Genomic DNA, 21,140 nt, shown 5'->3' on the forward strand with positions numbered 1-21,140 from the left:
AAGACAGTAAGTTATCCCCACCAGCCAGGCACACCCATCCAAGAAACTCCATTGCAACTAACAGGAGCCTTTCCATAGACTTCAGGAGGCTCTGACCCAGCTAAACTCCACCCTTTCTCAGCAGTTGCCATTCATTTGTTCTGTAATTCAGTACAGCACTGCTTTGAAAACATCTTTCTGATGCTGTTCTCCTGCAAATGGAATAATGGGGAATAATAAGCAGGTGCTTCTGAACGCAAACCCAGAACAGCATGAGTATAAAACTACTATAGATGAAGCAAGTAAGTAACCACACTGTTCATTGTTTATCAACAATCTTTATTACAGCTGACTTTCCATGTTTAGAGGTTTCCTAGTAAGTACAAATATGAATCAAAGTGCTATCCCACAGTAAGAAATCTTTATTTGCACAAAAGAGATACAAACAATCAGTATTTCAAAGTTTATGCTACTTAATATATATACTAAAAAGGTAAAAAATAAACCAAGATGAAAGAGTAGCAGCAAAAAGAATTCTATTTCTCTTTCAACACAGTCTCTGTGCTTCCACATTTCTCTAGCAAATAGAGTCCGAAGAGAATTCAACCCATTTATATATGAAATATCCTACCAAAAATATAACACTGTGTAAAGAAAGTTAGTAGTACAAAGTTTGGGGCAGGGGAAAAAAAAAGAGAAAAGGAGAAAATAGATGTATTATTAAAAAACCCAAGTGTAAACTTTGCTGCTGCTTTAAAATCAAAAACAAAAGTCACATGAGTATTTCCGTTTGGCTTGGGAGCAAGGAAAATAAGAAAAGCTGATTTTTTTTTTAAAGTGCTTAAGCACCATATCCAAAAGTAATGACTTTCAGACCTACTTAACATGAATGTGCTCAAAAAGCCACTGCTTACAGTATAAAAGCTGTCATTCTGAAATGCTGCACATTCAAACTGGCTTTATCTGCACGAATGAAAGATTCCTTTGAACAGCTCTCAATCATATGATGTCCCAAATCAATGTAATGCTATTAGAGCAGGCAGCTGAATTAAGTCCCAGAAAGTTGAAGTTTAAGAATAATAGATATAAAAAAAAAAAAAATCTTTTTTTAATTTAAAGGCAGCACGCCTCTCCCAGCCACATGAAGGTAACTTTATGCAATAAGCAAGAGAAACAGTTTTATGTTATTGTTGTAAGCTACCTAAAACCAAGTGACTGTTGATCTCATAATTCACATATTAGGTAGCAGGAGATAGATACTTCTTACTGATAAAACACAAAAAGGTAATTGTGGGTGGGACCAATTGCTAACACAGTATTTTACTTATTATTAAACATACTGTCAACTTGACTTCAAAATAAACAGTATGTCCTAACAGAAAAAAAAAATAAAACCAAGAAAACCAATTATGTGAAGAGATTTAGGACTGTTTTGTTACACTGTTATATATTTATTTGAGCCTTAAAATAAAGGAAAAATGTAACAAAGCAAATCAAATACATAAGACAATTTCATGCGGGGTTTTGACAGACATCAGACACAGATTGCAAGAGAAATTTAAATTTTTTTAGCCATTTAGTAATGGCCATTATTTTTTAATCTCAAGGTTAGAAAACACATTTAAAAATTGGAGCAAAGACTCTGGCATTCATTAAGCCCAGGTACTGCTATAAATCATTTCAATCCCACCGCTCTCCCAAATCAGAAATACAATAAACAAACCGAACTGGCAGTATTGCTGCAGCCACTGAATTGTGCCCACAGAGTGACAGCAGCACTACCCATTCCTGCAGTTATTGCACGAATTTCTCCATCAGCTTTGGAATTCTGCAAGCTCAAATTTGTTTACATCCATCTATTTCACAGGAATAATATTTTTACACTATTTCTTGAAAGTCACCAATTTCCAACACAGCATATTCGTTGTCCTTCAGAACAGTTTTTAAGTTAAGAGAACCCAAAGGCGACTTCTCTCCTACAAAGTTCCTGTAAACACCTCTGTATTAAGCCATAGCAAGTTCTAGAACAGGAAATTCAGCATCTCCAGTGAATTGACTTTACCTCACTTCTCCTCTACAAAAACATTTAAAAAACCCCTGAACACTTAATAATTAAAAAGGAAAGGAAATGGCACGATAAAGACAGTGAAACATTGTAACCCAAGCAGACATGTAAAATAAACCTCTGAAAATATAGCATTTGAAAAGCAATTATTTTAGTGGTTAAAGTGTGCAAAAGACTAAATATGCCACCTGTTCCAGAGATAACTGAATACTGTAGCCATCAACGATTACTATTCAAGTCCAGCACTGGCAGTTGTGCTGCTTTTGTTGCTGTTTTGGACACTACATATTACCACTTTCTCTTCATTTGTCATGCCTTTTTGTTTGTGGTTTGTTGTTTTTTTTTAACAGATCCCAGCAGCATGACTTTACAGTGGTATAGGAAAGATGGGAACTTTTTCTTTTTTAAAGGTTTCCTGTCCATCCTAAGTCTGAATATTATGTGAAATTAAAAGTAATGTTTTAAGCAGGAACATCAAATATTATTTCAATTTTTGTCTGTCTATCAAAATCACCTCAAAAAGATTCAAAATCTCATGTTTTTGTGAAACAAATATGATGAATACAGGAAAATACCATGCAAGGAAAGTGTAGCTATTCTATTGATGTGAAGTACAAAAGCTTAGAAACAGAAAAACACCCGCTTCAGTCCGAGACTGAAAAAAAACACCACAGATTTTTCAAAACCAGAGTCCATACAGTGTCACACAGCCCTGCCTTGTCATGTTTGTTAATACCCTCGCTTAGAAGTCAGACAGCATTTTGTTTAACTTGTGTTGCTCTGTATCATTACACTAAACCATAATTAACTCCTCTTTTGTGCCGGCCTCATTCCAACACAATTGTACCCACTGTATACCAGCAGCAGTTCTCAGGTTTTGTTTTGCAGCTCAGCTGTATTTTTCTTGGATGTTCACAAGACTGGCATTTGACTGGATGCGCTTGGCTAGAAAAGGAAAAATTATATGAAAATTAAACACTAAGAATTCCCTAAAACTAGTCTCTCCACTCCCTCTATTTATCCGACACAGACTCGCAAACAGCTTTCTGTTCACGTCCAGAAACTTTAATGAAAAGATACGGCTGAAGCTCTTTCCTACCCTTCTTCAGGGGACAGCAGCAGACTAATAGTTGCTATTAGCGCCGTCAGCACAGCTGCAGGCAGATCTGGCTGGGCTCCTCTCCCACACGAGCCAAGCAAATCCCTGGCACCACCCAGCTCTTACAGTGAAATGCCAACACCACCACTTACGCAAAATGAGTATCCGTTTCTTCTGCTTTGAGTGAAGGAAGCTACTAAGATAAAAAACAATAGGTAGGAAGAGAATAAAGGATGAAACTGCAATCACTGGGACTGTATCACTGCAGGGAAGAGAACAGTTGAAAGTCCTGCTCCAAAGCTTCCGAGTGATGTTCATCTAAAAGGAAAACATAAGCAAACCATGAAAGCAAGCACATGCATTTTTTTCTGTGCAGCATGGCATGGCAAACACTCAGGCCTCAAGACATTCAAGTGTTCAAATATCACCTCAGAAAACAGCACTTTAACAGAACTCCCCCCAAAACCAAGCAAATCCCTGGAAATGTAGAAACAGACAACGTAGACGAGGCCAAGATTTCATATAAAAACTTTTACAAGCTTCAAAAACACAACTATACTCAGATACATGCAGACACTGGGAAACAGGCATGTGGCAAAGAGCTCACTGACAGCCTGTGGGGACAGGACTAATCCCACACTTTTGACAAGCACTCCTTTAGCCCAGCCACTTAAACTCCCACAATATACAGAAGCTTTTTCCAAACATATGTCATCAGTGCTGAGGACCTCTAGAAACAGCTGCTACAATAAGGAATCAATTAATACACCAGCTAGAACAATAGCAGTAAAACTTCATATTAAAAGCCAGAAGATTAGGAGATTTTTTTTTTTTAAATCCATCCCTTTCACAGTAACAAGAAACGAAAAGTGCAGCTACTCAAACTGGAATGCACTCGGGAGATCAGGAGCTTCAGTCACGCTCCTGCAGCCCCAGCTGAGGACAAGACCCAGCAAGGCAGCCCCACCAAGCTAAATTCCCGCCATGGGTCATCAGCCTGCCAAAGGCACTGCTGCCCATACTGCCCCACACCCAAAGGGAAAAGCCAATCCCTAGCAAGACAAGCACAAATGGCTGAGATTAATAAAGATCCCCATGACAAGGCCTCCGTGCTGAGTCTTAATAAACACTTACTGCATCTTCCACGTCGATACATAAGTGTGCGGAGTGCCCAGACTCATCACTTTGCCTGTTCATCCTCTGCAAGTTGTTATACAGGTCATTCAACTTTGTGTAGGTTTCATTGCAGTTTTTACACACTTCTGTGTAGTTATTTGGTGACAGATAAACGGTTTGTCCCTAGGGTTATAAAAATCTGCATGAATGCTGGTTTAAGGCATTACAAAAAAATTGGCTTGATTTGTTAGGTTGCTACTGCTATATCGACAGGGACAGATGGTGCCATACTGAGCAACCCTTTTCATTTGTGGCCTTCAGCACCTCCTGAACGCAACACAATGCACTCAAAAACAAAACTACAATCTCTGAAGATATTTCAACACAGTCACGGCTGTATCAGCAACCCATTGACCACGGGGTTAAGTTCTAGTTTAGACACTTGAAGTGATCAGTAGGCTGAAGAAGGCCTGTAAAATGAACAAGGCCTATAAAGGCACATTTCCTAGAAACCATTAATAACAAAAAAGCAGTTCCCTCAGAGATTGTCCCGTACCCATCATTTCCCATTTCTACTACTGAATGATCCCGTAACTTGGCCAGTTTCTGATTGAAATGGAATATGCACAGTTTCTCAGGCTATATAGGGCATTTTCTCTTAGGATGATTACCGCATTTATTTCACTAAGGAAGATATATTTGGCCATATTTGCAATAGGGCCAAATTTTAACTACTCGTAATTTTAAGAGTCAAAAGAAATTTTACAACAATTTAAGGTATCTGGCCTTTCTGAACTAGTCCACATTATCAAAAGGATATGTAAAGACTGAATTTCTACGCCAAAACACAAAAATTCTACAAAGAGAAAGAAAAAGAGACTTACAGCATGCACACATGATATTTCTTACTGTATAATTATCAACTACAGTGAATCCAGAAATTCTGATGCAAAGTAGCATTGCAATTACATACAAAATGAAGTCAAGGTAAGTATCAGTTAGAATTAATTTTAGGCTCTCAATCTGTAAACTGCGTTTTACAGAACATTGTTTTCACAAACTCAGCAGCAGTTTATTTGTCTGGTTTGTATCTGCAGTTTATTCAACATCAATAAGATTTTGGTAGCAATTAGAGGATTTAGAGCTTCTCTTAAATACACAGCATAAGTACCTGAAGGTTATGTTCAAAACACGTCAGAGATTTATTGAATAAATCCAGGAATTCTTCAGTAGAATTTGATAATCCCTCACTGTTATTCTTTAAACAATCTGTCAAAGAGAAAGAAAAACATCAGGATATTCTAATTCCTAACATTTCCACAGCTGGCAAGCCCCAGACACTCCACTCCTGTAAAAAGAGCTCTCGACTATAAAGGACAGGTCTAGTCAACACTGAGATTCCTTATCTGCCTGCCATTGATGTCTCAGACCTGCTGACCTAACTCTTCATCGAGAACACTTTTCAGAATTAATTGGCCTTGATTAAGTGAAAGATGAAGACTATCATCAAGAGCTTTCTGAAGAGGGGGACTGAATTATCTTTGGACTTTGAGATAAAACAAGACATTACTTTTATTTTCCAGCCTGCAAATCTGGCTTTGCCCAGCAACAGTAGCAGCCATTTTGTGCACCAGCAGTGGAGATGAAACAGTGAGCACCCAGGAAACAGCTAGACCACAAACACAATAGCAGAAATCAGAGTGTAGATTATTATTCTTTAAGAAAAGAGCTGAGCTTTTTCACCAGCTTTGAGGGGAGCTCTGGGGCTTTCCTCCCAGTCATAGGCTCAACCCTACCATGTTACTGCTTCCATCCATCCTACCCTGCTTTAGGTGCTCTAACCAGCCAGAGCCTTGAAAACAAGAGTATTTGGGAATTTAGCTGTTCAGCAACAGCATCATGAGAGCAAGCCAACATCCTAGAAAATTCTTCTGAAAGAAGCAAGCATCAGCAGCAGTGAGGGTAAGCATTCAGCTGGGCACTGGGCAGGCAGCACACAGTCCACAGGCTAAGCATGGCAGGACAGCACAGTCCACAGAGCTGCTCCTGTTCTGCCTTTCCAGCCCTGACAAGCGAAAACAAAACTCTTCTGGGCTCTCAAGGGATTCTGCAACAAATCCAGCATCTTTAACACTCAGCTCCATAGTGGTATTCCCACTCTTTCCTAGTGCACCTGTTAGTGCAGAGTCCCACAAAGCACACCAGGGGAATAGCAAACAGCCATAGTTTAGCTGTTAGCACAGCACAGCAGCACCAGCATTGGGACGTGAGATGCAAGTATGCACTTGGACACTCTCCACCCATAAAAGGAAATCAAATCATGGCTGTGGAGGCAGATACTGTTCAACATGTAAGCACCCCAGAGTTAATAACTTTCCTAACAAACAAGGAAAAGATTCTTATGCAAGTTTTTTTAAAAATGGAAAGACAGACAAAAAAACACAATGAAGCTAAAAAAATTCTCCAGCAAAGTAAATCACAAGGAAAACTAGCAAGACTACTTTTCGAAAGATTAATCTAAAAGAAATATTTATATAACAACTAAGTTTTCCAACAGATTACTGCCCTCAAATTTTGGCCCTTACAGAAGAAAACCCTCTTGGAGTGGCTATAGTTTAGGATTTGCATGTTATCTACTGATATTCAAACAAATAAGTACAATTCTGACCTGTGCAAATTCTGGGGCTAAGCCATAACAGCAGCACAAAAGCTACAGAATGAGTCACATACTTGCACAGTTGGCTGCCTCCCAGGTTTCATTAAAGAACTCCGAAAGGGTCACAACTATCTGCAGCCTGTCTGAGGTCAAGATGCTTTTGGCACAATTGTGGCTCTCAGAAGAATTCTAGAAACAAAAGGAAACAACAAAAGAAGCAAACAAGTGTTAAAAATACAGAGGGAAAATTTTGAAACACAGTTTGCACAAGCACAGCTAAACAATCACACAACGCATCGCATCGATATTTCCAGAAAAGCAGAGCAGAACTGATGGAACAAAAATCTTTTGATCCTCCAACTCATACTGTGAACAACACAGCTTATTGCAAGTGGTCTCTGCAGATCTACTAGGAAATGCACACAAGTCAGTCAAAAACACACGACAACATAAAAAGAAAAAACAAGCACAAGACAGGGCCTTCTCTTCCAGGTGGCTCATATTCATCCACTCCTGGGTTGCTACCACAGGAGCCAGCTCAAGGCATGTGCAGCCAGAGAAAAGGACAGGGTTGTTCTCATTAGACAGAAGGAACAGTTGAAGGAGCTGAAGCAATGAAGTGGTCTCAAACAAACCAAAACCAAACAACAGAAACAGCCTCCAAAACCACTGTACCAATGTACTCTACCAACAGCAAACTTCCCCCCAGTGCAGCAATACCAGGAGCAGTCCTCTGCAAAGCAGTGCCTGCACTCACTCCCCCAGGCCTGTGGCCAGGCTGGGCTCTCATCCTCCCCACACACAGGCACCAAGCTCATCTCTCTCAGTGAGCCACCCAACACCTCACAGCAGTCTCTGGTACAACTCATATAGCAACTTATTCTCTGGACCAAGCTCGTAAAAAAGTGGAGATAAATTATAAAAGCAATTACAGAACAGGAAGTCTCCCAGTCAGAATTCAAATACGGAACCATGACCTCCAGTCAGCTGACTGCCATGCTCTAGCTCCTGGTTTCTGGCTGCTAAATTGACTTAAGCACTTCTCAAAATTGCCAAAGCTGCCAAAAGCCTCTTTGATAAGCGACGTGGAACATAGAAAAAAATAATCTCTTTAATGAGAAATTTGTTCCTTATGGAGCTTTACAAGAGATCCACTTTCTGCCTCTCTTTGTTAAAATGGGGTGGGGGCTGGGTTAAACAAGACCTTTCCTTTGGAGGCTCAACTGCAGAAGTCAAATATTACCACATCTGGTAACTCCCACATTCACTGACTTTCATTTCTACTGAATTAGAGAAGACAAGAATGTTGCTTATCTGGGAAACTCTAGTTGCTTCACAAAGGCTCTAACTGTGAAATTACCTCACCACCTGGGCTCATGAGTAGGAAAAAACACTTTACCAAAACTGAATCAAGTAAACCTAAATAATTCCTTATGTATGTTTGCCTAATTGATTCTTTAATTAGCCTAGGGAGGAGGATTTTACATTTCAGAGATGTCCAACACTTAAGTTGGCTGCCCTTGTCACACTGCACTCTAACTATTGTTAAGACAAAAACATCAGATACCTGACCACTTGTAAATGTGGATTGAGGTTGCAAGAGGTCATCTCCTTTATTTACTTGGTTAGTTAATCCACACACAGAAGGAAAGCCAAATGTTCTCTCATACAGATTTGTCTTCCAGACCACAGAGTGGACCAGTCCTCCCAAGCTGCCAGTATTCAAGCATAGCAGCTACAATGTGTTCATACATATTCTAAGTACTGGAATATGTTTGGCAGCCTATTCCTAGCCAAAATATCATGCTAAAAGTACCCAAGAGAATTGCATACTAAACTTTTCCCTTTCACACTACCTAGTCACTCGTACAAACAGCTTCCATAAGAGAAACAGATAAAATAGACTACATGTTTGCAAACTAAAACACGAGACCAGTGGCTATATATTTGCCCTGGAAAGGGCAATTACCAAGTGAACATCCATGCACTTTTCCAATACAAGCACTGGGGTGGTGAGGAGAACCGGGCAAACAACCCAACATCACCCAAAAGCAACACTTTTCCAACAACAGGTAATTAAGCTGTGAAAGGCTTTGCAGCTGGACACTGCAGCACCTGAAGTTTCCCTGCGTTTAAAAAGCAACAGATTTTTCTCGTCCATGGCAATTCTAAAGTTCGGGATTCAGAAATCCCAAGACTGGAAGCACAGTCCAGGGTACGCACTGCTATAAATGTGCTCTCTTACCGGGGCACCCACTTCATCACAGATCAAAGGTCCTTTGGTCTGATCCACTAATGTCATCCTCGCATCGTCCCAGGAACTAACTTTTACAAATGGATAAACTGGGTGAGAACACACAAAACAAGCCATGAACCACATCCAACACTAAGAAATGAAAGAGAAAAAAAAAACACCGAAAACCAAAACCAAATCAAAGTATGATTAAAGTCTGAAAACCCAGCTTCAGCCAAGGTTCTCCCACCAGGAGGGTGCATTGACTACAGCCAGTGCTCAAGACTTCTAGTTTGCTGCCACACACTCCCATCACCTTTGGAGCCAAGAAAACCATGACACGGCTCCTTACAGATGATGTGCATCACTCACCACAGTTTCACAGACCATCCATTTTCCAAGAAGTGTCAGGCAACTAAGCTCTGGCAGTGTTCCCCATTAGTGCTATACGACATGTAAGCCAGAGCACTGCTTCAGCCACTGCTACAGCAGCAAGAACAGCTCAAGTTTTTCCACTTGCACAGCTTTTTTCTGCAGGTGGAGCTACTTGCCCCTGGCCATGCCAGGAGCTGGCTACACGGACCACGCCACCCCACGGAGCAGAAGGTGGCCGTCACTGGCAGCAGCGATTCTCACACATTCCCAGCCTGTGCCAAACTGCCCTGCGCACCCCGGTGAGGCTTCTAGCTTGCCTTCCCGATGATCCCACCTCCACCCGACGTGCTCCGGCACTGAACTCCCACGGCTGGAAGCCTCAAGAGAAGGGCCTAGGCCCTCAGCCCGCCCCGGTAGCCCTGCACCTCCCTCACCCCGGACGCACCCCGACGGCGCGGGCGATGCTGCCGTACAGTGTGAGCAGGCGGCGGTAGAGCCCGTGGCAGCCCTGGCACAGCCGCACCGGGCGGGCGCGCCGGCCCAGGCAGCCCGTCAGCGCCGCGCAGCCCTCCGCGAAGGCGGCCAGCAGGCTGCGGCACTCGGGCTCCAGCTCGGGCAGGTCGCCGGGCAGCCCCGCGCCCCACAGCTCCTCCGCCAGCCCCTCCGCCGCCTCCAGTGCCGGAGCCCAGCGCGGCTCCTCGGCGGCGGCGGCAGGGCCGAGCACAGCGAGCGCCAGGACAAGCAGCAGCACCCCAGAAAAGCACTGCGGCGGCGCCATGGCGGCCTCGCCGAGGAACCGGAAGTGCCACGCCGGGAAGGGCCCGCCCCCGCCGCGGGGCGCCGCCGCTCATTGGCCCCAGCGGGGAAGGGGCGGGCCCAAAGGGCGGGGCCGCAGCCGGCCGGCCCAGGGGCGCGTCCCGGGGCGGGGCGGGGAGCGGCGGGGGCTCGTCCCGGCATCCCGTCCCTGCATCCCGTCCCGGGATCTCGTCCCGGGACACAGCGCTGGGGCGTCCCCAGGGCCGGAAGCGGGTAGGGGCTGTACCTGTGCCCGGGGGATGTACCTGCCTCGGATGCGTCCTGCTCCGCGGGAAGCGCGGTGTCTGTGCCGTGCGTTTCATCTATTTCACGCTCTCTCCCACCGCAAAGGGAATCGAAGGGTATCTGCGGTATGGGAAGTGACTTTAAAATATGCTGAAATACAGCAACAATTAAAAAAAAATCCCCAAAACAGAGAAAGAATTGATGATGGAGAAATAAACTGCAACTTTCTGCAGGCAACGTATTTCCCGCATCTTATCTGAAGCTGGACACCTTTGTTCAGGTACCACCTTTGTTGGTACCTAGCTCCAAACTTCCCCGTGGCTGATTCTGATTTAAACCGCAGCCACCAAAGGAAAACTCTTCTGCTCATCTCAGGAGAAGAGAGTAGAGCAGTAGGTAACCCCTCGCTGAGGGTTGAAGTGCCAGGCTATCTGGCAGGACCTTGACCCCATGCCAGTCCCGTCTGACTAAAATTCTTTTCAGCCATTTCCATGGGCCTCTGACTGAGTCTGGGGTTTATAGTGCTCTGGTCAGACACACCAGAGAGACAAAGCAGAGCCCTGCAATTCCATAGCATGGTCCCTCCAGGAATAACAGAGCCAAGCAGGAATGGCCCCATCCATTTATTGCAGCCGATTCAGTACTGCACACATGGCACCGGTGACAGTAGACAGTGCTGGCTGACGGTGCCACAACAGTGGCAGCTGCTGGGAGTTCGTGACTGTTTGAAGCTCCCCACACCCTCAGTCATACCCAGCTCCACCAGCTCCACGTCACCTGGCCCACCCAGTGCTGACTTGTGCCAGCCATGTAGTAAATGTCACAGCATGTAAATATCCAGGATAGATTTGTGAAAACACAACAACAAAGGCAATAAAGATACCATCAGGCAGTGGAAGAGCACCCAACAGAAAGCATCTGACTTCTCTGAGTGGGCTGAATGCCTCAGCTCTGAAGAACTGGCCTCCAAAGCAATGAATGAAAACAAATTAAAACCACATCATGAGTTTGACACAGAGAAATGTGAGAGTTGATCAAAAAATTATCACATTTCCTGTACTTGCAAATGATCAGGGCAAGGGCCCTGGGTTGTGTCCTGGACCTTCCCTGAGCCCCCCTGCCCCGTCTCCAAGCAGGTCCCACCGAGGCTTTGTCCGAAGCCAGACAGTACCCTCCTGCACGGGGATTGCTGTTTTGGGGACCATGTCTAGCAAGGCTGCTACGTGTGGAAGCCTGAAGCTGCTTAGCAGGATGCGTGTGGCCGGGTGGCCGCGGGGCCAGAAGATGGTCACCTTTCCTTAGCTCACTAGCAGGGATGCAGCCTCAGCACCGAGAAAGCCTGGGGCGGCGGTAATGCCTGTAGCAAGCCGGCGCCCGCAGCCCGGAGACGGGAACAGGGACCGGTTGCCGCCCCTAAACTACCCTCGTCCCAGCCGGCGACCAAAAAGCCCCGTTGTCCTGCCACAGGGAGCGGGGTGTCCCCGGACCCCGGACACGGCCGGGCTGCCCGCATCCCCCCGGGAGAGGGCAGCAGCACTCCCGCACATCGCCCACCGAGGGGCGGCGGGGGGCTAGAAAGGGCCCTCGGAGTGTCCCATACAGCCCTGACAGCAGCCGCATCCCGAGGGAGCAATGGAAAAACGCCCCGGACTGGTCGCTTACCATCGTCACCACAGGCATCTGTCGCGTGGGTCTGCACGGGCACCGGGAAGGACCGGCTGGAGAGCGTAAAGCTGCGCCTTCATCTTCGCAGGTCAAGGAGGATGCGTTTTCCCACGCCTTGAGAAACTTAAATATTCTCCTGCGAGAGAACGTGTTCTTCCTCCGAGTGGAAACTGGTCTCGGGGGGTGGGACGAGGGAAAAAAAGAAAGGGAAAAAGGAGAAGGAAAAAATAGAAAAAAGAAAAAGGGGAGGGAGAAAAATTAAAAAAACCCCAACAACCAAACTCAAGACTTTCAGATGAAATCTCCAAGGCATAACTGGAGTATAAACATTTCTGGCATTAATAAATACATTGCTGCAGACCTCTAAGATGTCTGGTCATTAAATGCTTCTCCTTTTTATCAATAATAAACATGATATTACAAAGTAAAAATAGCAAGTCACTAACTTTTTCAGCTGTGGTTCAGAACCAGGGCTTGAAGAAGGCATGGACCCCTTCTCTGATAATAGATGAATTTTGTTATCAGGCAGAAGTGGTGACATTACCTTTCTGCTCAACCCTGTCAAAGGGGTTGTACTCACAAATAAAGCAAGCAGAATTTGACCTTGGCCTGCAAATCTCAGAAATATCTAAGAATATCAGAAACCTTCTGAGGTTTATAGTCCCAATTATTCTTGAAAATACATCCAAGTGTTTCAATACCTGCCCTGACTACAAGAAAGTATGTCATTCAGCAGGAGGAAGAGTCTTACCTTAGCAGTGCAGAAATTGAACACAGCAAATGAGTATTGATTTCTTATGTCATCTTGTTGGATCTGTGGAGACGGCAGTGTGAACCAGAGAAAACTAACAGTTTGAAGCTGTGAACTTGGTTCTCCCTTCTGATCGTCTCCCTGTTACCTTCAGTATTCTTTCTCCTGGTTTATGCCACTGTGAGCTGAGAACGGAACTCTTTTTTCAAGTTTTATTTTATCTTTAAAGGATCATGGCTTGGATAAAGCATTTTCACCAAAGGGCTGGAAAAAGAGGATCAGACCATAAATGTCAAAGTAGTGACAGAAAATTAAGTGATGACTAAGAGAGAAAGGAGTCAGGCATGACTGGGAGGCTGGGTGCTTGGAGAGTGGTATTGCTTCAGAAAGGGAGACTGGGGCAGGCAGCAGCTCAGAGGGCAGGATGAAAGGGGAGAAGAGGCTGTGCCTCCAAATTCAAAACTGCAGCACAGAAGACAGACTACTCTTCATCTGAAATAGGGGCTGGCAAGAACAGGGAGGTGTGAAGGTTGTCCACAGAGAGCTGTTTCTGGCATTGTGGAAACGGAAATCTCTTGACCAATTTCATTGCAAAGATGACAAAGCTTAACATGAACAAAGGATCAGTGTATTATATCTTCTTTGTGCAACTATTCCCTGCCGATGGAAAGTTTTTCTTCCCCACCTCCATTACAGTTCTGCATGTACCTATTAATTCACAGGGCCAGTGCTGGCTCCCTCATGTGCTGGTTGTGACTGATGTCAAAGCCCAACAGCAAGTAACCCAATTAAAATGACTTTTTTTCAGATTCCACAGAGCATAGGAAAGTGGTCCAGAAAACAGTACCACATATGTAATTAATAGTTAATTAATTAATTAATGCATCTTCATCACACCCATGACAATGAACTTGAGAGGAAGTATATATGTTAAATAAACTCATCATGTTGAGACATTTTTGGTTAGTTGCAAGTCAGACTCATCCTGGCAATACCATACAATGGTCTGAGCCAACTCTTATTTTCAAAGGTTGTGTAATCTTAGTTTAAAAGCAGTTGACAAACATTTATCTAGCTGCACCATTTCTGACCAGCTTGAGCCACTGTGCCTGCTAGCACTGACCCATTGGAGCATTATTCTTCTATGTGCATAGCTAAGAATAGGAAAGCCTTCTCACTCAGGGTAAGAAGACAGAGTCACATCTGCACTAATCTCTGAAGAATGAGCAAAAGAACTCAAAAGTCAAGAAAAAATAAAAAGACAGTTGATTTACAATAATTTCAGTCTTTAATTCAGAAAACCCCGAAGTTTGCAAATCAGATGCCAAATCCCAGCTTGAGTACTCGGGAGCAATAATGTTACATTGGCTGCTAGGGAATCAGGGAAGGCCAGACACTTGAAATCACAGAATCACAGAATCATTTAGACTGGAAAAGACCTCTGAGATCATCAAGTCCAACCTATGACCATCATCACCATGCCAGCTAGACTGAGTGCCACATCCAGTCTTTCCTCAAACATGTCCAGGGACAGTGACTCCACCACTTTTCCTGGCAGTCCATTCCAAATGTGAAGACACACTCAGGAACCTCATTCTCTGGTTGAGTACAAGAAACTGCTTTCCCCAACTAAAACTTTAGCAATGTTAGACTTATGGAAAATGAGTGTCAGTGACTCATACAGAATACTTTTTTAAGAATGTTCTGCAAAAATCATTTTATTCCCAGAATTGCCAAATGAAACAAGGAAAGACTAATAACATCACAGTTTTCTAAAGAGGTGTGACTACACCTACTGTGCCTGGCTGTCCAACTCAACCAGGAACTGCAATGTTTTTGTCTTGGGCAATTATATGGCAAATTGTGAAGCAGACTATTTGCTTACCTAAGCCAAATCACCACGTTCTCATTTTGGAGAATCATGAACCTCCACCCAATATCCTCTAGAGACTGTCCACAGAGACCTGCCCAGGACCCATTTTCCATATCCACCTTTTTCTGAAGCCTATGTTTTTTGTAGCCTCTTGTGAATACTCAGGCCACATCTGGGACAAGCTCAGCAAAGGAGTCCTGGACACTGTCCTGACGCTGTGGATAGGGTATCAGAAGGCATTGAAGTGACCTGTAATGGTAAGCCAGAAAGCCATCAATAATTTCCCCATTTCCGAGGAGACAGAGAGAGAACACCGAGACAGACATCAGCTAAACCTCTTCCTTAACACCAGCACATTTCTGAAGAGAGAAAACAACCCCACATCTTTGTATGAAGGCTCTTATTTTCTGTAAGTGTATAACAGCATGATAGCTTCAGAAATCATATATAGTGCCGTATGATCCTCGCTTAGACCTTAAATGTTTGCGTATTATCTTCTCTATGAATCCATTGCACAAAGAAATATCATTTCCTTGCACCTGTCAGAGTTTTTTGCTGTGGAAAGGAAAAAAAAAAAAGTGCATTATATTTTTAGAATCATGACTAGAAAAACAATAATTGACAGTAGACAATCATGCCAGTCTGTAAAGATATAGTTAGAAATAAGTTGATGGGGTTTTTTCTTTGGCTTTTTTTTTTTTTCCAGGATGCTGTGCTTGAGCAATTGAATGATATCACATTTAAGGTCCTGGGTGGCATTGCCATTTCCTTACTCATATTAAGTCTAATTAAGTCTTAATTGTGCTGTTTGTTATGAAATGAAAGAAGAGCTGTTAGACTGCATATTTTTCATGGCAGTAAAACAGGATGATACTGATGAAATAACCAATGTATAGGGAAAAGAAATATGAAGGAAGGAAAAGAGACATTTGAAGATAATGTTTAAAACACAGCAGAAACTTTAGAAGCATCATAATAGTGAAATTAACGCGAATAACTTCTTGATTGATGCAAATAATATAAAAGGTAGATTCTTTTCATAGTGTGGATGACTATCCATGTTCAAAAATACCCAGTGAGCCAAATTCTGCTTTTAGTAACCCTGGAGTCAGTGAGTTATCATCCTAGTCTTCTCTTCAGTAGGAAGCAATCCAAAGCTGTTCTTCCCTTTTGCATAGATTGTTTCTTGCTGGTCATATATCTCCATTGAATTTTACCAAGTTCCCAAAGCACAGGCCTAAAACATGACTCATGAGGGAAGAGAATGGCTGGGCTTCAGCAGACACTGGATCTGCTTGTGCACCCATCAAGTTTCACTCCTTGTGGTACAGGCCCCCTGGGATGAGCCAGTGGAGGACACACTCCAAAAGCAGGAGTCCTTTCCTCCCGCATATGCGTGTCCAGGACTGAAGCAGTGGTAAAGGAGCCAACATGAACATCTGAACTAATCAGCTAAGGGAAAAAGAATATTTTGACAGGTGTCTCCAAGTCTGTCCTGGTGAGTTCTTTGCTTTACATCTCTTCTTTGCACTGTACCTAGGTATTTCCTTTCACCCATAATAGTAGAAAATTATCTATTTATTAATATAATTTCCTAAAAAAATTTTTTCTTTCTTCTCTGGATAAAAGACCACAGCAAGATGAGCCCTAACAGAAGATAGCATAAACATGATAGGATATTTCAGTAAAGGTATTGAAATTTAAGCATTGCTTACCCTAATCTATGTTGATTCTGGGAAAATTAAACAAAAAAATAGAAATATTCAGCACAATTTTAGGTTATTGTAGCAACAAGGTGCCTGCTGGTGAAGGGTTGGGAGAGACAGCTCTGGAGGAGAAGTCTAGTGTCCCACCAGGCCTTGGTCAGCTGTAGCCTCTGCACTGTTGTGAGCTGTGAGGAACCTGGGAAGAGCCAAGTGTTGTTCCTGCCTGGGGTATGTCACCAGCATTGGTCCATTGTGGTTTCCACAAAGGGCCAAACTTTCTCATCTGTGAATTTGCAAATCTGCTCAACTGAGTTCACCAAGGTTGTGTGCATGCAAGAAAGGGAGTGTGCTCTGGTCAAGAGGTTATAAACATAATGCTGAGTACCAGATGGCTAGCAGGAATGAACAGGCACTTCCAAAAGACTACAGACAGTTGAAGACTGGATGAAATTTTGTAAACAGTTGCCTTCACACCTCACAGTGTTCATTGCCATGTTTCAGTCTCAGCCTGTTGCTGTGACCTGAAAGTCACTTACCCTGTTCCAAGAGTTCACATGGAATTTATATTAAAAAACCAAACAGCAAATACTGTCTCAGTTGTAAACATCACATGTAGTGAATGTAACTTACAGTGCTGAGATGATAATTATGGATGTTTTATTTGTAATAGTTTCTTTTTAAAATTATTTTTTTTTCCATTAAGAGCATTTTTATTTAAAAAAAAAGTTAGTTCCACCTCGTCTCAAAAAAAAAGTCCAAACCGACTGACTTAACAGCATCTGATAAAAACCCCACAACTCATTTCCAGTCTTAAAACTGATCTAATACTGCATACTCAATCTTTCTCTGCTGGATGGAACTGTACAAATCTACCTGCAGGGCCAGTGGAGGCAACCTGGTCATCCTGCCCACACCACGCCCCTAAAATCTCTGGCTGGCAGGATTTAGCTCCAATCCACATTTAAGGGGACAGTTACACTGGCTCCTTCCAGGGCCAAAGGACTCAAAGTAAATTTTCAAGAAAGGAGGTTCCAGAGACAGAGGTCAGGCTGTGAGGCTTTATAAAAGAATAAAATTTGATTTTCCTACTCTTTCTACACTGAAGTGTTTGAAAGAGAGGAGTTACTTATTCAACACGAACCTGTCAATTCTTCATCAGGTTGGGCAAGCCTTTGTCAGCAGCACGGGTTTTTGAATGTCTGAGATTGTCTTACATGCACTGATGTCTCACTGTCTTCCAGCTATTCAGAGCCTGGATACCTTTGTCGACAAATGATTAAAAAAAATAAGGAACGGTTGATCCCGGAAATTTCCCACGGGATTTTCAACATCTTCGCTTGCGGTGAAAGCGGGGACACACACACGCACACACACACACACACACACCGGCCAGTCCCAGTACCGAGTGGGGCCAGCTTCTGTGATCTCCGTCCAACAGCTGGACACCCGCCGCGGGAATTCTCCTTCTCGGTTCCTTGTTGCAAGGTGCGTGGCCCCGGCGACGAGCGTGGAGCCCCCCGCCCGTGCGAGCACAGGTACTGTCCCCCCGCGGCCCTCCCGCGCACCTCGGGGGGCGTCGAGCAGTGGGACAGGCGGTGGTGGTGAGGATAGATGAGTGTCTAGACGGATGGACAGATGGATGGACAGACTTCAGGTGAGCCCTTCCCCTCTTCACGGCTCTGTCTCGACGAGGACAGTGCTGGGGCTGCCTCCCGGGGCTCACTCCCACGCAGACCTCTGGAGAACTGCTGTGACTTTTTTCCCTCGGAGCGCGGATATCGAGAGCCCAGATTTAGGGGTTTTGGTTTTTTTTCCAAGTCAGGTATTCCCTTCCTCACAACAACCCCTGAATTTGTCACAAGGGAGGCTTAAACGACTCATCAAAGGAAAGGACAGGAGCCGATGAAACCCGGCACATACACAGGGGTACACGCCCCCCCCCCCTCCCCCCCCCGCCGCAGCCTCCCGCACAGGGGCGCTGGGCACGCTGCCCCTGTCACAGGTGAGGTGGGCTCCGAGGGCTGTGGGGCTGAGCAGCAGCAACCACCTGTTGACACCGGCGACAGCATAGGCAGCCTTCCTGGGGCTGGGGTCGGCTTCCCATTCCCCCCTGAGCCCTCCACCCCTTTCTCCTTGGCAGGGTAGGGCCGCGAGCAGGAGCTGGGGAGATCTCGCTCGGCGCCGCGTCGGGGATCTGAGATATGCCCAGGCTGTCCTGCGCCCCTTGAGGTCGGGGCTTGGGGAGGCGGGAGTCCGAGAGCCCGATACTAGCCGGGCCTTTTTGACATGGGGCGGGGGCTGTTTTGAGGAGAGGCCGTGGCAGCAGCTCCGGCGGTGGCTTTGGGAGCAATGCCGCCCTCCGGCCCCACTCCCCCGGCTCCCCCCGGTCCCGCCGCCCCCAGACCCCCGGCCCGCCCCGCTGCCGCCGCCGGGGTCGCCCCTCCTGCCCGGGGCCGCTCTGGGACTCGGCTTTTTGTTATTTTCACGGAGCAGATATTAATTAAAAGAAATACATGATTAAAAAGTAATGAGTTGAATAAAAATTATCTCCGCTCATTTTCTGATTATGTTAATTGTTAAAAACCCTTCAATCACGCTGTTGCAGTCAATGGGTTTTAATGTGAAATTAGTGGGCTCTTGATAACTTACAGTCCAGAATAATCCTGGAGGTTTAGTCATCATTCCTAATAACGAGATGTTACTGAGAACGGAGATTTTACATGATTTTGCCACATTCAGCCCTTCCCCCGTGGAAAGGTCTGCCTTTGTGGCACACAACTTCAATTTTCATGCGTACGACTACTTTGTTAGTCTTCCCCTGTGTACTGCTCCATTATACGCCAATTACATATTTTATGTGTCTCTGTGTCGTCTGAACATTTAGAAAAAACCCACCGTGTGTCCGATATAAGGAAAGAAAAACAATTTTGTCCCTCATGGATTTCTAATTTTATTTTATCGTCCAACTCATCTTGGATATTGTGACTCTTCCTTTGCTCTGATTAATTATCTCCCTAAGAGATAAAAACAGGTTTATACTGAAAATATTAAAGTAATTAAACTCTTAAGAGAAAAAAAAAAAGCTGCAGGCGCTGGTATTCTACAGGTTTAAGGACTAGGGGTAGAAATAAATGTGTAGAGTCTCTCCGATGGGTGACCGCGAAGAGCCGGGGATTTGATAACTTCGGCCCCGCGTTCGGAAATGCCGTGAAATTCGCCTATCAGAGAGGAACGAAATGACGGCCCTCAGGCCACTGTTATTACAATCAACGTGTTTCCGCCCTAGAAATTCGTTTAAGAGAGGTTTCCTTTTCATGTAGATAACTAAATGTATCCTTTTCTGTTCGACAGACTTAAAAATTTTCACGTAAATCCGCTCCTCGTATCCACCTAAGAATTTAACTGAAATCTCGAGCACTGACAGCAAACTGAATCCTCACTGGAAGGAAGGAAAGGAGCGGGGCGGAACAGAGGAGCGGCTGCGGAGCACCGATCCATGCTGCCAGGCTGGGATGTCCCCGAATTCCTTCGCAGGGGCTGTCCCCGCCGCGGGCGAGGAGCCGCCCGGGCCACTGGGGAGCGGGCGCTGAGAGCCCTTGGGACCCACGGACAGCCGCCGGACCCGCTCGGTGCCACTCCTTGAGGCTAAAAAAAGGAGGGGGAAAGAAAAAAAAGGGGGGGGGGAAGGCAGCAGCAAAATTGGCGGTCTCTGTTTGTGTGTGTGCGAGCATATCCACGTATTTCTTTCCCCCGAGACAAAGTGCTGGTGCCGTGCATCCCTCTGTCATCACAAGGATATCTAATTACTGCTGACAGACAAGAAAAGATGTTTTCGGGCGGACCGAGGGGGCTGGCGAGGGGGCGGCGGAGTGCCAGGCGCATTCCCGGCCAGCCCTGCACCGATCAGTCTGGGGACTGATCGCCACGGTGACTTGGGCTGCTGCTGGTTTAATATTGATCCCCTATTACCGCCAGCGAGGAGCGGGTGTTTGCTGGCCTTGCGGGAAGCAGCGGGGTCGGGCCGGGTCCTGCAGTCCTGCCTCTGGCTCCTTTGGGGTGGAGGGCGGCCGGCCAGGATTGGGCCCTTCGTGTGCTGCCCCCACGGGAAGAGGCCCGCCAGTGGCAGCATCCCCGTTTCCCACCCATGCCTGCCCCCCCGTCCCCTCCCCGGGACAGCTCCCGTGGGCGTCGGGCCTTGGGGAGGAGGGGAACTTTATGTCCTAATTTGTTATGAACGGGAGCTCTTGGGGGGCTGTGGTTTGGTTTGTTGTTGTTTTGGTTTGGGGTTTTTTGTAGGTTTTTTTTTTTTTTTTTTTTTACTCTCGCTTCTGGTAAAAAAAGAGCCATTTGTTTACAAAGCCCCTCTGCTCCATCTGAGCCCACCCGACGGGGCTCCCTAAAGGAGCTGGAGGGGGATCCCTCCGTGCCAGGCCCCCTCGCCGGTTCATTTCTCTATTTGCATCCGCAGTTAGCTGAAGATCATTTTAATAAATAACAATGAAAGGGGAGCGCATCTAGAGGGCTTGTCGGCAACATTCAAAAGCCAATAGAGTTTATAATTTTACTCTATCATTTCTTATT

At 45.2% G+C, this 21,140-nt stretch overlaps 1 protein-coding gene across 1 annotated transcript; it reads right to left on the reverse strand.

Moving 5' to 3' along the window:
- Positions 1-297: 297 nt before the first annotated feature.
- OSTM1 (osteoclastogenesis associated transmembrane protein 1) lies at positions 298-10,301 on the reverse strand. The gene is made up of 6 exons (XM_027747897.2): positions 9,969-10,301; positions 6,990-7,104; positions 5,431-5,528; positions 4,278-4,442; positions 3,296-3,461; positions 298-2,989 (listed from the first exon to the last, which is right to left on the reverse strand). Exons 1-6 carry the CDS (start codon positions 10,299-10,301, stop codon positions 2,934-2,936), a joined length of 933 nt encoding a protein of 310 aa, XP_027603698.1. The 3' UTR covers positions 298-2,933.
- Positions 10,302-21,140: the final 10,839 nt, after the last annotated feature.

Source organism: Pipra filicauda, unplaced genomic scaffold (genome assembly GCF_003945595.2).
Source record: "Pipra filicauda isolate LSUMZ 115617 unplaced genomic scaffold, ASM394559v2 scaffold176_size3548034_pilon, whole genome shotgun sequence".
Classification (NCBI taxonomy): domain Eukaryota; kingdom Metazoa; phylum Chordata; class Aves; order Passeriformes; family Pipridae; genus Pipra; species Pipra filicauda.